Here is a 16,067-nt window from a genome sequence, read left to right on the forward strand (position 1 = left end):
GCTGCCCCGGCATGGGACAGATGGAGAAAGAGTGGAACAAAGGAGAAAGTGAAATCCCGAGGGTGACAGAAAGGAGAGAAAAGGATACAACCAGTGAGAGAAGGGGAGTGGGGCAGGTTGAACCACACACAGATGGAATGATCCCAGAGGCTAGAAATCAGAGTACGAAGATGTGCAGCACAGAGCACCCCCACCCCCGGTGGCTATGGCTGACCCCAAACACAGGCCACGGGCCCCAGAGCTCCACCCCGTGCCCCGACGCTGCCCGCCTTCTCCCTCACGCACCTTACTCCAGCTGCCCGTGTGCCAGGCAGCGCAGGGCCGCAGGTGGCAGCGGCGGGCGGGCTGGGGCCGGGCTGCGGGAGTGCAGTCCTCCTCTCGGCCGGAGCTGCAGCGCACGGGCCTCCAGACAGCACCCAGACCGCAGGTGGTAGAGCACTGGGGGCAGGGACGCAGTGCCCATGAGGGCCGGGCAGATCCCTGCACCCTCCAGCCCCCCAGCCAGGTGAGAGGGACCCGCCAGTGCCTCAGTTAACTCGTCTGCAAAATGGGCTCCTCCACCCACCTCCCAAGGAGACCATGAAGATGAAAAGTCAAATCCCCTGGCAACCAACTGTCCCTGCTACAGGAGACATGTGTGAGGTGGCCCGGCTGTGCTGACGAGGCTCGCTGCTTCCCAGAATCACTTGGGAAGGAAGTCTGGGTTCCTCACTGGGCCTCAACCTGTCCCTCCCACACCAAAACTGGGGATCTGAACAGAAGCAGCTCACTTCCCCTATGGTAACAACCTGGGGACGTTGGGGTGGGGTAGGGGACACAGGACAGCTTCTTGCCATGCAGTTCAGACCCTCACAGGCCCGACAAAGCTGGTGGAGCCCTGAGGGGAGAACCAGGTGGCCAGGAACTGCACAGCACCTGGGGGACCCAGGCTGAGCCCCGCCGGGCCTGGGGACCATGGGAGGAGGCTTCCCCACTGACACAGCTGCCTGGGGCGAGCTCCCTGTCCCTGGAAGCATGCAAGCCAGAGTATGAGAGGGCCGTTCCCCCTGGCTGCCCCTCATCTGTGCCTGCCCTGCCCTCCCAGCGGCCCCCTGTGCTACTCAGGAATGAGCCTCTGGGGACCCTAGGGATACAGGCCCCCTTGCCCCACCCTACTGTTCAGAAGAGAAACTGAGGCCCAATGGGGCAGAGCAGCCCCAGGGGCACATGGAGGGCAGTATGACTGAGCTGGGGCAAAGTCCCTCCCACCTCACAGAGCCTCCACTCACCACGGGCTGTCAGTTCCCTAATCCCCACCCACCCAGGAGGCTGGACAGACAAGGCTTATATCCTGCTCTGCTCATTTTCAGAGGAAGAGACCAAGTTAGTGAGGTCCTGCTCAACCCCCCGGCCACCCCGACCCCTGCACCACTTGCCTCACTCCAGTTCCCCACTTGCCAGCTGGCATTCCTGACGGGCAGCAGGTCTACGGGGGGCCCCTCCTCTGCTGGGCTGGGGTCCAGAGGCCCAGGGGCTCGGCTGCCGTTGGCCGGACTGTCCTGAGCTGGTGTGGACAGCAGCACAGGGCTTAGGGGCGTCTCAGGGCTGGGGGACTCAGGCTGGCCCAAGGGCCCCAGGCTCAGGGCAGTCACCCAAGGCGCGTGCCCTAGGCCGGTCGGAGCCTTCAGAAGGAAGGTTCCTGGCATCGCCAGGGTCTGCAGGTCCTGTAGAGCCAGGCCTGGGGCGGGAAGGGTGGGAGTCCCGGGCTCCAGGGCACTGTCTGTACCCTGAGTGTCTGGCAGATTGGCGGTGGGAGGAGCGCCCCCAACGGTGGGCCACAGCTCACTGTCCACAGGCCCCGGGCCACCCTCCAGTGCTGGTTCCCAGGCCAAGGTGCCACTCGTCCACAGCTCTACTGTGTCGGGACTAGGAGAGGAGTGGGAGGTGCTGATGGGGGACGAGGGGGGCAGCGTGGGGCTGGGTCTTTGGGGCGCTCTGCGGCCCAAGGCTTCCTCGCTGTCCTCGGAAACCTCATTGGTCCTCTCCCACCAGGGAGGCGGCGGCTGGCTGTGGCTGTCCCCCCCTCCCAGGAGCCCGTTCTGGCTCCCAGGGGCGGCAGGCGTCTCCACGCTGACCGAAGTCGGGGGCCAAGGCAAGCTGGTGAGCCCAAGGTCTGGGGCTCCCACGGGGGCATCTTCCTCAAATAAGAAATTGACCAAGGAGTTCCCAGGCCTCTGCTCCGAGGGTGGGGGTGGGGAACGGCCAGCCTGGCCGGGCCAAGGAGCAGGGGACCAATCTCCCAGTGCCCCCTCATCCTCAGGCCCAGAAGGCTCTGTGGTGGGCATGGGGGTGCCCACAGGAGGCTCGGCAGCACCGCTCAGGGGTGGGGGCATCCGATCCCCTGTGCCTGCCAGGTCTGCGTCAGGCTCCTCGAAGGGCCCGTAGGACAGGTTCTCGTGGAAGTTAATGAAATTGTAGTCGTAGTAGAAGTCGTCAACGAACACGGGCCCCGGCGGGCCCAGCCCAGGGTCCTCCTCCCCGATGGCGTTGCCCATGCCAGCCGGCTTGGCTGACGAGGGGGGCGGAGGGCGTGGGGCTGGGCGGTGAGGGATGAAGTCGACCTCGTTGAAGAGCTCGCGGCTGGAGGAGCCGCTGCCTGAGCCTTCGGGGCCCAGCACGTCCAGGGCCCTCGGGCAGGGTGGCAGAAGGCAGGTGGCCTCGCTTGCTGGCCGCTGGTCCTCAGCGCAGGGGACACCAGTGTCGTTGGTGCAGAGGATGCTTCGGTGCTGACTGCCTGGGCCGCAGGACACAGAGCACTAAAGGGAAGGCCAGGGTGAGGGGCTCAGGGCCAGGGGAAGCTGGGGCCTGGCAAGGTACCCTGCTCACTGCTCAGTGTCAGTGTACAGGGCCCCAGGCAGCCCTCTCTCGCCCTGACCAGCTCGAGACCATGACTTGTGGCCATGGCTGGCCAGGGCATCCCAGCCCCAGAGGCTTTGGGGATGGGGCCGGACCTGGAATGCCCCAGGCCCCTCCCACCACGGTGCCCGGCAGAAAGGGCTCCCCAAAGGCTGTCTCTGCCTCCCTGTAGCCCAAGACCGATGGCAGAGCTGGGGGCGGGCCCCCTCCCATCGTGCTGCTCACCTCAGACCAGTTCCCCACAGCCCAGGTGGCCGGACAGGGCACATCGCGGTTGCAAGGGGTTTCGGCAGGGGGCCGGGGCAGGTGTTCACAGGCAGGTGGCCCCAGGGCGCTCTGCTCATCCAGCCCCACGCTGTGGATACAGAGCACGGCCCGGCGGGAGAGCCCCCCAGGCCCGCAGGAGCTGGAGCACAGCTGCCACTCACCTGCCCACCACCTGTGGGGGGCACAAGGGCAGCGTCAGCGTGCAGTCACCTGGACTCCCAGGCACTCAGGGCTCAGGGAGGGTCGGGCCTAAGCCCAGGGGACGCGTTCCCAGAGCTCCAAGCCTGGGATGGCCCCCTGGCCCCCAAAGCCCAGTGACCGGGCACAGTACCCTTTGCTCCTGCCACCTTCACCCCTGGGGGACCTGGGCAAGACCCAAGGCCCGTGTTCACATCCAGGGACCCAAGCACGAGCGATCAGGCATGTCCCTGGCTGATGCTGGCTATTGAAGGGGAACCCAGGCCCAGGCTGAGGTCGCGGGCAACCAGGGGCTGGGGCTTCAGCCTTGGGAAGGAAGGCTAAGAGCCCAGCTCCCTCTGCTCCTCCCAGGGGCGCCCTGATGAGGGACACTGGGAGTCAGGCGCCTGGTGGGCTCACCGGGCGGGGCAGGGCTCCTCGCTGCACTTCCTCTGACGGTCATCGGGCCGGCCCAGGGGCTCACAGTGCCTCTCGTCCACGGGCCCCGCCTGCCGCTCCATGCAGCGCACGCTCTGCCTCTGCATCCCTGGGAGGCCATGGGGGCTCAGCCTGGGCCTGGCACTCAGGGCGCCCCCTGCCTGAGCCACGCTGCACCCAGAGACACAGCTCTACCCCACTCTGCTCAGATCCCTTCCAGAACAGGGCCTCACTGCCTCTGTCAGGTTGAAGGCAGGCCCCCACTGCCCCCACCTCACTGTCCTCCTGGCCGTCACCCCCACCCCTAGGGAGGCAGCAGAGTGTGCAGGTTCAGTGGGCGGGGGCTCTAGCCCCACAGCTTCCAAGCTGGGAGGCCTGGGCAGCTCACTTGGCCCCTCTGAACCTCACTGTCTTCATCTGTTAGTGGGAGTAACGATAACACCTGCCTTGAAGGCCAGGTGTGAGGATAACGTGCTTACGGACGTGCAGGCTCAGCCCGTGCCTGGTGCGTGGTAAGAGTGCAACCAGTGCCAAATCCAACCACGGCCTAGCACCACCTCCAGTGTCTACACTCCTCCCAACAGGATCAGTGCCCAGAAATTCTGGAGGAGAAATCCGTCAGACCTCCCAGTCAGGCATTCCTCACCAGCTCACAGCACTCCCCACCCCCTGCCCCGGCACTCGCTTTGTCGCGGTTCCTGTCCTTCACTCCCCCTGCCATTGCCGCTCTCTGCACCCTTGCAGAGCCCTGCTCTTCCCTTTCCACACGCACCCCACACCGCCCGCTGAGGCCCAGCGGCAGGACCAACTCCAACGGGCTCTGCCTTCACCCTGCTCCCCCTATGGCACAGAAGGGGGACTCAGCCCTGCCCTGAGCCTCCAGTCTCCCCTCCACCCGCCTCCTTCCTTCCTAATAGAACGCAGGGTTTGTTCAAGGTAACAATGGGACCTGCTGAAAACACTCCCCACTGTAGTTCCCGTGCAGCTAGGGGGTCTGGGACACAGTCGTGCCCGGGAGAAAAAGACACAAGTCCTTCCCGAGAGTCAGCCCTTTGCCCCTTCTTCTTCTTGCCAGCAAGAAGCCTGGGCAAAGGGTGCTATCTTGTGACACATGAGGGGAAGGTGGGGCTGAGAGTGGTCCCTAAAAACATGGCAGGCCATCCAGCCATGGTGGACTACGCACCCTCCCTGGGGGTTCTTACTGCCGAAGCCAAGCAAACCCTTATCTGCTCCAGCTACCACGCATCAGGATCCTGCCACTTGCCACTCAACACATTCCTATTCTGGCCACGTGGGAAGCCACCGATTTGCTGAAAGACAATTTCCCAGTGTCTGGTTCCTCAAATGTATTTGTTTTCACATTTGTAAATTTAACTCATACGGGGTAGGATGCCTTTAATAGCTTTTGAAGATTCCTGCCCAGCTTTAGTAGGTCAGTGTTCATTTGTCATCATAATAGCATTTCAAGGAATGTTCAAATGTCTCTGTCCCAGATTCCTGATACTGAGACCCCTGGACACCGAGGGGGAGGGGGAGGGGAAGGGAGACTGAAGAAGCCACGGGGGGGTGGGTGGTGAGAGTTAGTCAAATTGTTACACATTTTATAAAGAGTTGAAAGGAATAAGTAAATGTGGTGAATAGGCCATTGGGCTACGAGGCTCAGAGTTTGGTTGGGGAGATCCTTGTCACGTCCCAGCTCCCTCCTCCCTGCCCCTGTCCTACTCCATCCTCCTCCCCCTCCTTCTTTCTCTCCCCTGCCCCTCCTCCTTCTCTCCCTCCCCCCTCCCCCTTCTCACTGGGGAAGCCCTCCTGGGCCAGCAGCCCAGGAGTGTCAGGCTCTGGGCCTCCCAGGAAGGGTGGGAGGGCACCGAGGAGGAGGGGGGCCCGGGGAAGCCTGTCTGTGGCAGGAGCTAGAGGAGAGGAAGGAGCTTGTCCTGACGGAGATGCAGGTAAAGCTCTGGGAGGATGAAGGGGTCAGATCCCAGGTATGGGGCAGAACCACGGGCACAGGACCCGCCAGAGCTGAGCAGTGAGAAGAGGGAGAGGCAGCTGGTGCCTCTCTGGGGGAGACACACTGAGCGCTCGCCAAGCACCACGTGCCGTGCCTGCCTCACCTCGTTTACTCTCCCAGCGGACCTAAGAGATGGGGCCATTGCTAGCCCCATTATATAGATGGGGGAACTGAGGCCCAGAAGCAGCACTCCCAGTTCACAGCAGCCCAGCAACTAAGCAACGAGCCAGAGGCTAAAGCCAGGCATCAGTGCCCAGAGACACAGGCCCTGCTGGGCAGGAGCTGCGCCCACTGCCTCCTCACCTGTGCCGCAGGTGACTGTGCACTTGGTCCAGGGCCCATAGTGCCAGGAGAACTCGGGCGGCTGGATCTGGCTACGGCCATCCGCCTCCCTGTGGATGAGGTACTCGTAGCGCACCCCAGGGTTGCTCTCCTGGAACAGGAGCTGGGGCAGGCGGGGGGGGGGGGCCTCCGTGAGCATGAGGTGTCCTCTCCCTCTGCCAAGCCCTGCCACCCATCCTAAAGGAGCCAACCTCAGCCACCTCTGGGACCTGGGGCTACACCATGGAGCCATTCTAGAGCTGGGGAAGCCGAGGCAGAGGCCCCAGCAGTAGGGCCAGGCCCGGAGCCGGGCTCGCTCCTGTCATGCGGCTGGGAGCCACGGACCCCACCTCTGCTCCTCCCCAGCCTGGGCCCCAGGAGGCGGTCACCTGGATCCAGATAGGCTCGTCGGTGGGACCCGGGGACGTGAGGTTCTCCCAGTTGCCTGTGCGCGCATATGTGAAGGTGGTCCCCGCCACCTGGTAGTCCCCGTTCCACTGGATGGTCCACCCACCGTTGAGGAAGTACTTATCCGGGTCCTCGCTGCGTAGGGCCAGGAAGTTGGCGGCCTCGGCCACCTCCTCGATGCGGATCTCGCGAGCACCGGCTGGGATCAGCCCCACGTCCACATACCCTGTTGGCCAGGGATCGTGCACAGGTGGTGAAAAGAGGTAAGAGGGTTAGCTGTTGCCCGCCCTCACCTCTCTTTCCACTTGCCCCTGCCTGCCGAGGCCAAAGATTCCATCGTTAAGATTCTGGGCTCCCCACTTAGATCTGTCCCAGATCACCAAAGCCTCAGAAGGGCTCAAATCCTACCCCCTGACCCATGCCCCACCACCCTTCTCTGGGAAACCTTAGCTGGTCTCCCTGTCACAAGGCTGGGCCTATCCCCTATACCTGGGGCCAGCATGACCTTTCTAAAAACCCCAATTGACTGGGCCTTTCCCCTGGGCTATCCTCCTCATACCTATACAGCCTGTTTCTGTTCTTTCACTAAGTAGTACCCATCACGTGCCTGGCGTTACCCTGGGGACTCTGCAGGTGTAACAACCCTATGACGTAGGCACTACTGTTATCCCCGTTTTACACACGAGGGCACTGAGGCACAGAAAGGTTACATAACTTGCACCAGGGCTCTGCTGGGAAGTGAATCAAGCTCTGAGGTCTGAGCTTTAACCACCACACTGGACTGCATCTCTGGGGCTGAAATCTAAGCTTCTTGGTCTAGCAGTCAAAGCCTTATGGCATCCCCGCCTTTCTTATACATAGGTCCCCAGACAGAGCATGCTCCTTCTTGCCTCCAGGCTTTGTTGGGCGGGCACAAGCTCTTTCCTCCATGTGTAATGCTTTTCCCCATCTCGTCTGAGTCTTTTATGATTCAGCTAAATTCCACTTCCTACAGGAAGTCTTCCCTGACCTCTCCATGTCAGGACCTCCTTCCTCAGGGCTCTCACAGCCCTCTGGGCCTCCCTCCACTGCATCTGTCACACTAAGAGGTGAGACTGTAAGCTCTTCACCTCTGTGTCTCCCTCACCTAGCACACAGTTGGCACTTAAGCAATGGATGCAAAACAGGCCCTGAGGCGAGTGAGTGGAGCTGGGGGGTCTCTAAAGCTTCATAAGGCCACTCATAAGCCTGATAAGCCCAGGCTGGGGTCCCTGGGGCAGGAGGACTCCCTGTGAAGGCAGGTCTCTGCACTTGGGCCTGGGTGCCCTGACTCCTGCCAGGATCCTAGACCCAGCAAGGCAGCTTCCCTGCTTCCCATCTCTGGCCATGGGGGCCGTGGGCAGGGCTCAAGGGAGACAAGGAAGGGTCACCAGGTCAGGAGTGCCCTGCCCCCCACCAGGGGTCCCACCCATACCCAGGCCCTCAGCCTCCTCGAAGGTCCCGCTCACGGTGTGACAGGTGGAGCCGTTGCCGTGGCACACGCCGCAGCGGTCCTCGACGGCACCCGAGTCAATCTCGAAGTCGCAGCCCACATTCTGCAACACATGGGGAGGGGAGCCCCCTGGTGCTGGGCCCCTGGCGGCGAGCCCTCTCTGGCACCAGCCTCGGGGGCCTGCCAGGGTGGGGAGGAGAGAGCTCGGAGCAGGGAGCGGGGGCCCCGCCACAGCTGTGCCCTCTGACCCCACGTAAACCCCTCAATCTCTCTGGGCCTCAGCTTCCTCAGATGTGAAACAGGGAGAACCACCTGCACCGGGAAGGTGTGCTGTGAGATCGCATGAGACAAGAGACGGGAGAAGCTTTGTAAAAGGCCACAGCAGGCGGGGCGGCTGCCACACCCACGCTCCTGACCAGCGTGGGCAGGAATTTCCCCGAAGCAGAAATCAGTGTTCCCTGCTGGTCCTCCCCAGAGCACAGGCCTCCACGCCCAGGGGCTTCCCTTCCCAGGAGCAGAGGAAAGAAAGTGCTGAGGACACGGGCAGGGGGAGTGGCACTGATACTGCTGGAAATAAGTCTAAGTATTGTCAGCAAACACTGACGCTTTCTCTGCCAGGCCCTGAGGCCTGCACGGCCCTGCAATTGCCCTGTTAAATGACTGCATTTAACCCTGTGACGTGGCTACATGGACGGAGAGTCCCCTTTCTACTATCGCAGAGGAAACCACTGCTGGGGGTCATCCAGCCAGCAGGAGGTCGAGCTACCACCTGAGCTCTGGTTTCCGGGCCGGGGCTGGGCCGGTACGAAAGCCAGCATTCAGAAGCCATGGCGGGCAGGCCATGGTGCAGAGGCAGAGCCTGGGGGTGAGGCCCAATGACACGGGGGCTCCAGTCCCAGGAGGAGCGGGGAGGCTTTGCTGAGAGGCGATGGCAGACCATCAAAGGGCTTCACTGGCAGAGCGGGGAAGCCCAATGGTACAGCCTGGGGAGGGGGGCCAGAGGGAAGCAGGAGGAAGCCAGAGGAGACCTGCCAGGGGGTTGGGGAGGGCAGTGCTGGAGACTCTCTTCCTAGCTGGGCACACCTTGCAGATGCCATTGATGCAGAGGTCACGGCTGGCCTGGCCCTGGTAGCAGGGGGTGCCATCGACCACAGCGTCCCGCAGCTTCTCAGCAAAGTACTCATTCGAGGGCCGGCAGTGCAGCTCGCAGGGGTTCACTGGGGACCCAAGCAGAGGAGCCGTGAGGGGCAACCAGGGCAGGGCAGGAGCCACGGAGGCCACCGGGAAGACCGCCTCCACGACACCCATCAGTGGCGGGCTGGGGGTGCAAGGCTGTCCACGGGAGCCAGGAGGGAGCAGCAGCCCCGGCAGACAGTGCCTGTATCCCTGGGCAACCTTGGCCCTTGGATCTCTGCCCTTCCAGGCCTCAGTGTCCCTGTGGGCAACAGGACTCACCGTCACTAACCACGGGCACCCACGTGTGCAGCTGGCCCTTGTAGAGCATAGCGTCAAAGTGACTGCACTGGACTTGGCGGAAAGAGGGGCGGCCGGCGGGGCAGGCCTTCAGGTTGCACAGGCGAAAGCGCTTCCGTTCACCCACGCAGTATTTGCCCTTGTATTTGGGCCTGTGGGGAGAGTGGGGTGGGGGGCAGTGAGTGCCGACTGCACACCCGGATCCAGAAGTGGGCCCTCGGAGCGAGCGGCTCCTCCTGCACCCCTAACACCCAGAGATTCCCGCCGTCCACCTCCGTTCACGCTGCTCTCCCTGTGGGTCGCCCACACTCTGGTCCAGACACAGGCTCCCTGTTTGAAAGCATCTCAGGGGAGGTGGCAGCAGGAAGCCTGGGCTCTGCCCCTAACCTGCTGTGTGACCTTGGCCAAGTCTCTGGACCCCTCTGGGCCTCAGTATCCTCATCTATAAAATGGGACTGGGGCTGCCTCTGCAGAGGGTTGTTCAGAGGCTGGGCCAAGCTGCAGACATGACTGGCTGAAGGGGCCACTCCAAGTCTCCAGCCCGTGGGACCCAGAGTCCTGACAGCCCATGTGTCAGCAGATGTGTTCCTGGTGGCAGCACCCCAGCCCAGGTCAAAAGGAAGCCCCCTTGGCCCTGGCTGAGGTATGCCCCCAGCATAGAGCCTGAACCCTAACCCCACCCCATCTGCCCCCAACCCAGCTCAGGCCTAGGGGCCTGGAGGCAGGGTGGGGTATAAGCACGGGGCCCTAGAAGGACCTGGCTCTGAATCCCATGCCCACCCTGGGGCAGCCTAGTGAAGTGGGCTCATCCAAAGGTGCCGGGCATCCCCTCAGTCTACAGTACAGCTGGCCTCTCTGCATCTCCCTGAATCTTCACCTCACCACTCTTAGATGGGGAACCTGAGGCCCAGAGAGATGAAGTCACTCACCCCTCCCAGGCTGACCAATTCTCCCAGCTGTCCCCAGTCTCACCTTGGACCCACTTGTACCTCAAATGCCACTAAGTGGCTCTATTTACTGAGCGCTTACTACGAACTAGCTGCAGGGCTTTACCTGCATTTATCCTCTACCAGATGGGCACTGCTGCTGCCCCATCATATACTTTCTCTGGAAACTGAGGCCCAGAGAAGGGGTGGAGAGGGAATTTGAACCCTGATCCATCTAAGGTTCAGGGTCTAAGCTCTTAGCCACTGTCCTCCCTGCTTCCCTCCCACCAGCTGCTGCTTTGTTGTGTGGCCTCTGATGAGTCCCTCCAGTGTCTGGGCCTTGGTGTTTCCCTCTCTGCAATGGGGTCAGCAGTGGCGACTCAATCAGCCTCCAGGGCACTCCTAGAAGTGACCCGAGGTGGCTCTGGACACTCCAGGCTTGGCCTCCATGGGGATACTTCTGCGAGTGGGAGGCTGGGACAGAGCCAGTGTCCCTGCAATCGCCGACTCTGCTCCGGGCGCCCCATCCCACCTGCCCCGGGAGCCCCGGCCCCGCACTCACGCAGGCTGTGTGCACTGCCGCTCGGCACTCTGCACGCCCACGCCACAGCTCCGGGAGCAGACGGACCAGGCGCTCCAGCCAGACCAGCCACCGTCCACGGCCTCGGGCCGGAAGCCCATGGGAACGCACTCCCCATTCAGACACCACTACCGAGACAGACAGAGGTAGAGCAAGCCCACTCCAAGCTCCTCACCCTAGTGAGAACAAGGTGGGTGGAAGGCCTGGAAAGGCCCAGAGGGGAAGGACCTAAGGGCTGGGGGAGGCCCCCTTCCAGTCGCCCAACACCTGGGCCCCATGGTGGAGCCGAGCAAGGAATAAAATAAGAGTCCACATGCTGACTCTTCTGAGCTGAAGGCACTTTGGAGAATTGCCCAGTCAAGCTCTGCCCCAAAGCCTCCATTCTGCAGGTGGGGACTTGGGCCAGAGAGGGCTGGGGTTCTGCTAAGGGCATGAGCGACCCCAGAGCACGGACACAGCAGGGAGTCTCACCTCTCACCCCCTCCGCAGCTGGACTGGCGAACCCCTACCTTGCTCTCCCCGCACCTGGTACCATCCACAGCTGCATCGAGCTTGGAGTGACAGGTGGTCCCCACGGAGCACCAGAGCGTGTGGCAGACATTCTGCAAGGAGGAGGGCAAGGGCCATACCCTCACCTCCTCCTCGGCGCCGCCACCTGCCCTGCCCCCTCACCACCCCCACGAGACCCCTGGGAACCCCTCCTTGGGGCCGGCACATGGTGTGAGGGGTCCTGGGCTGGGGCCCCAGGCTCGGGTTTGTGGCTCGGAGCAGTCCCCAGCTCACCCACACCTCTCCCAGCCCCAGCCTACCCGTCTGGAAACACCCTGGTTAGAAGCCGCAGGGTCTCTGACATGCCCATGGCCATCACTTTGGGCGATCTTCCCCAGGACCCCGCAGGAGAGGTTTTATTTTACCTCTTATGATCCAGCTCCAGCAGGTGAGGGCCTTGCCCAAAGTCCCATGGTTGGTAAATGGTCCACCCAGAATGCAGAACAAGGTCTACGGCCGCCCAACCCTCGGCCTCTCCCACAGGCCACTTTATGTCTCGTGGGCATCACGTGCGGGCCGAGCCCAGGCTGGGTGGGGTCTGCAGGCTGCTGAGGGCTGCCCTCCTCCCCCGTGTCCACACAGGCCCCACACTCACGTCCATGTCATCGCAGAAGGCAGAGTAGGCCCCATACTGGAGGCGACACTGATGGCCCACGTCATAGAGGACGCCAGGTGGTATTGAAGGGAAGTCGATGACATCCTTGGTGGGAGAGTCATCCAGGCAGAGGCCCCACCCACGGCTGCAGAGATGAGACAGGAGTATGAAGTGAGGAGCCACCTGTCCTCTGGGGCAGAGGGCGCAGCCTGAGAGACCCATCAGGGAGGCCGTACCAGACCAGTTGTGCAGGGAAGGTGGGAAGGGGCTTAAAGCCCTAAACTTACAGGAAAACTCCAGCCTCCTTGCTCACCTATCCTATTCTTTGACCTAAGCTAGCATGAAAGACCCTCCCAGCCTCTCCCATCCACCTCCAGGGCACTCCAGCTGGCTAATCCCCGCTCCCCAGTGCCAGGCCTCTCCACCAACTATTCCTTCCACCCACGACACTCTCCCCACTCCTCCACTGGTGAAGCCTCTTTCCCCAAGATCCAGCCGAAAGGCCCTGCCCTCTGCAGCCTCCTGGACCACTAAGCCTGCTCGGAGCTCCTGCAGCCTCCACCCCTCTGTCCACGATCTGGAGAGCATCACATCACAGCTGATACAACAGCAGGCCTCTGATAGCCCCGCCCTGGGCTGAGACCTAGGGTCATCTGTGGGAGGACCAAGGCCTGAAGGCTGCCCCCTGTCCGGCCGCCAACCTGGGAGAGAGCCCAGTGTCTGCCAGCCTGTGTCACTCCCTTATTTACTCCTGTCCATCTCCTTCCAGGACTCCCTGGCAGTGGCAGGAGGGAGGCAGGACCTGTGGGACTTGGGGTCCCAGGCTAAGCAGGGTAGAGGGAGGCAGAAACCCCCCAGTTTTCCAGTCTGGGAGGCTTGAGGGTGGCTGGTGCCAGGTCAGGGAGCCAGGATGAGCAAAGGGTCCTGGTTAGGACTGAGGGAGGCACAGGAAAGAAAGGCAGAGGTGATGGATGCTGGGGTCTGGCCAGGAGGGAAGGAGGAGACACTACGGGCCACAGAGAGGACGAGAAATAGGCCAATTTGTAGGCCCGCGTGAGGGAAGGCTGGGGGCAGTCAGCCGCTGGGATCTGGGAGTCCAAATTTCAGAGGCAGAGGTCTGGGAGCTGCGAGCCCGGGCCAGGGTGGGTGGTCCATGTGGTCTCCCAAGTCCCCTGGCTAGTGGCAGGGCCCGGGCTCCACCAGAGCTTCAGGGAACAAAGCCTCAGTGACCAGACGCCTGCTGAGGACCCTGGGGGCCCCTCCCCACCCAGAATCACCTGGCCCACCTGTGTTAGCTAGAAATGGACCCTGTAAAATGGGCGTCGGGCGAATGAGCAGGTGTGGGACCCAGCTGTCTGTCCCGGATCGCCGCAGGCCAGGCCAGCCCCGGGTGCTGAGCGGGCGCTCTCCCATCTGCCGCTCACAACCCCTCAAGCAGAAAACTCTACCACCATCTCCTTCCACTTTCAGGGCCCAGGGCAGTGCGTCCCTTGCCCTGAGTCACGTGGGAGGGCAGTGACGGTCAGGATGTGATGCCAGGCCAGGCTGCCAACGCCCACGTGTCCACTTGCTAGGCTGCCCTTGGTGCAGAGCTCCTCCCATCCGATCGTGAGCCCGCCTCAAACACTTCACTCCAAACAGAAGCTCTAAATCATGGAAGCTGAGGTCTGGCAGGGAGAAAGGAGTCTTCCGATTGCTGGCTTCAGCCTGCGGGCTCCCTGCGCCTGCACCCTGGGGCAGAGTATCGGCTGAGACGGGGAGGAAGGGGGTGAAGGGTCAACCTGGCCCCGGGGCTCCTCCTTTTTGCCTGGCAGGACACAACTCAAGATGTAGCTGGGGGCTTCACCCACTCCTCTGACTCAGACCCAGTCAGGGAGCTCCTCTGACTGGGGTCCAACGTGCCTCAGCCCCACACCAACAGGTCCCAGGCCACATCCAGCCCTTCAGTTTTCCGGCCAGGACCCGGTGCTGACATGCCACGAATCAAGCTTCTGTGGCCTGCTGCTGGGCAGCCAGGGCGACCACAACCTCTCAGGGCCATCCTATATGTGTGTGCGAGGTTGGGGGGCCTGAAGGGTCCTCGTAGGACCCACCACCAGAATCAGAGCCACATTCAGGCCCAGATGCTGACTGGAAACCCCAATCCTGCCCTGCTACAGATGCTGTGTGGCCTTGGGCCATCCCTTACCCTCTCTGGGCCTTCACATCCTCATCTACAAAAGGCTGAGGCAGCCTATGGGATCCCAAGCAACAGAGGTATAAATAGCAGCATCTACTTGGGAAAAGTCACACGGGCGGCCGGCAGCCGGCCCTTCCTTCCTCTGGTCGGCTCCCTGCCAGGCTCCCCGTGCTGCTGACATACGTCAGCCCTTCCCCTCGGGGCCCCTCCTCGCTCTAATTATAGTGGGCTGGGCAACCCCACATGGGGTCAGAGCAGACAGCGGGTGGCTCCAGTCGGAAGTGTCACTCCCACCTCAAGGGCTGCAAAGAGCTGCCCATCATCTGGGAGAAGCCTGTGTGCCCCCTCCCCTCGCCACCCCTGGGGGCCTAGTCATGGAGTCGCCAGATGGTGGGGGCAAGGGCCCGACACACGATAAGGCCCGCCTCTCTCCTTCCAGAAATCCTGGCTGCGAAGGCATGAGAGAACAGGGCCTTCCCTCCCTGGCCCCAGGTCCAAGCAGTAGCTCAAGAAACGAGAGGTCCCTTATGAAACAGCAGGGTCCCTGAAAGCAGCCCTCAGTCTAGAAAGGCTCTTCAAGTTCTTCAGGCTGACGTCTTGGACTGGCCAATGACCACAGGCCCCAGAAGCTTTCCTCCAGCCCCACCACCACCTCTTGAAGATTCCCCATCCCACCCCACGCTCCCGCACTGCCAGCCCTGGACCACGCTGTGCACCCCACCTAGAGCACCCTTCTTCCTCAGGGTGCTGCATCAGTCCTTAGAGGGCAGCTCCGCGGCTCCTTCTCAGAGGTGACGTCCCTGCCCCTCTTCTCCAGGTTCCTACAAACCCCACAGGCCTGTCTGCCACAGTGCTAATTACCCGGAATTGTCACATGTCTGTGCCCCCCAGATGGTGAGGGTCTTGAGGACAGGGACACGACCTCCTCTACCACTGTCCCCCTGAGCACAGTTTGAGACCAAGTGGGATTCGCCAATGTCTGGGTCTGTGTGGCCTAATAAACATCTACTTGCAGGGAGCCGAGGAGTGTCACATCCAGTGGGGAAGGGGGGGTGGTCTGAGTGCCTCTAAGACACCCTCAAGCCCTGGAAACACTGCCTGACTCCACCTGGCGCCTTCCTTCTGTGAATCTTGCTCATTCTGGCCTCCATCCTGTCTAGGTGGGACCTGTCCTGTCTTCTGTCCCACCCCCAACAAGGAGACAGAGGGCGGAGGGGCTAGAGACAGGTTGGTACCACATTCTCCGTCTGAGCACCCCCTCCCGCACCTGTCCTGGGCCTCGTGATCCCCTCCTGCCTGACCCTCCAGGATGGAGAGGTGAGAGTGCGACCACCCTTGGGGAGATGAACTTCTCCTCCCTCCCCAGCTCCCCTCCATCTGCCGCGCCTGTATCTCTCTTTCCGCCTGTATCTCTCTTTCCGCCTGTATCTCTCTTTCCGCCTGTATCTCTCTTTCCGCCTCCTTCCAGCTCTTCTCAGTGCCAAGGTTCCGGGAGGCCCTGGCCGGCTCAGGGTTTCGCCCTCTCCTCCCACCCTCACCCCAGGCCCCAGGCCCCAAGCCAAGTCCCTCATGCATTCCAGCAGCTGAATGAAGACAGAGACATATCTGTCTGTCTGTCTGTCCTGACAGAAGTCAGGCTGGGCGGCACCCTGGGTGGGGGCAGCTGGGAAAAGCCCTCAGGGTACTGCAGGGGCGGCTACTCTTCTGATTTCCCAGCCCTTCTCGCACTCTTGACTCCTATGTCGGGAGGTGACAGACCCTTGGGATGGTTTTCTAC

The 16,067-nt window shown here is 62.2% G+C and overlaps 1 protein-coding gene across 3 annotated transcripts in view; it reads right to left on the reverse strand.

The window, feature by feature from the left end:
* ADAMTS7 (ADAM metallopeptidase with thrombospondin type 1 motif 7) overlaps positions 1–16,067 on the reverse strand; it is a 57,237-nt gene that overhangs the window by 4,548 nt on the left and 36,622 nt on the right. For 2 of the 3 annotated variants that reach the window (XR_009541621.1, XM_060155190.1), the window contains exons 9-20: positions 12,112–12,256; positions 11,477–11,569; positions 10,950–11,095; positions 9,444–9,613; positions 9,072–9,205; positions 7,971–8,091; positions 6,499–6,743; positions 6,092–6,233; positions 3,760–3,886; positions 3,121–3,334; positions 1,416–2,795; positions 286–438 (exon numbers count right to left, since the gene is read on the reverse strand). Coding sequence is in view for 2 of the 3 variants with exons in the window: in XM_060155190.1 (XP_060011173.1) it covers positions 286–438; positions 1,416–2,795; positions 3,121–3,334; positions 3,760–3,886; positions 6,092–6,233; positions 6,499–6,743; positions 7,971–8,091; positions 9,072–9,205; positions 9,444–9,613; positions 10,950–11,095; positions 11,477–11,569; positions 12,112–12,256 (3,070 nt within the window). In the remaining variant the exon portion in view is untranslated. The remainder of the gene's footprint in view (positions 1–285; positions 439–1,415; positions 2,796–3,120; positions 3,335–3,759; positions 3,887–6,091; positions 6,234–6,498; positions 6,744–7,970; positions 8,092–9,071; positions 9,206–9,443; positions 9,614–10,949; positions 11,096–11,476; positions 11,570–12,111; positions 12,257–16,067) is intronic. The other variant, XM_060155198.1, reaches the window with a different exon arrangement.

The sequence above is a fragment of the Lagenorhynchus albirostris genome, chromosome 1, assembly GCF_949774975.1.
Source record: "Lagenorhynchus albirostris chromosome 1, mLagAlb1.1, whole genome shotgun sequence".
Classification (NCBI taxonomy): Eukaryota; Metazoa; Chordata; class Mammalia; order Artiodactyla; family Delphinidae; genus Lagenorhynchus; species Lagenorhynchus albirostris.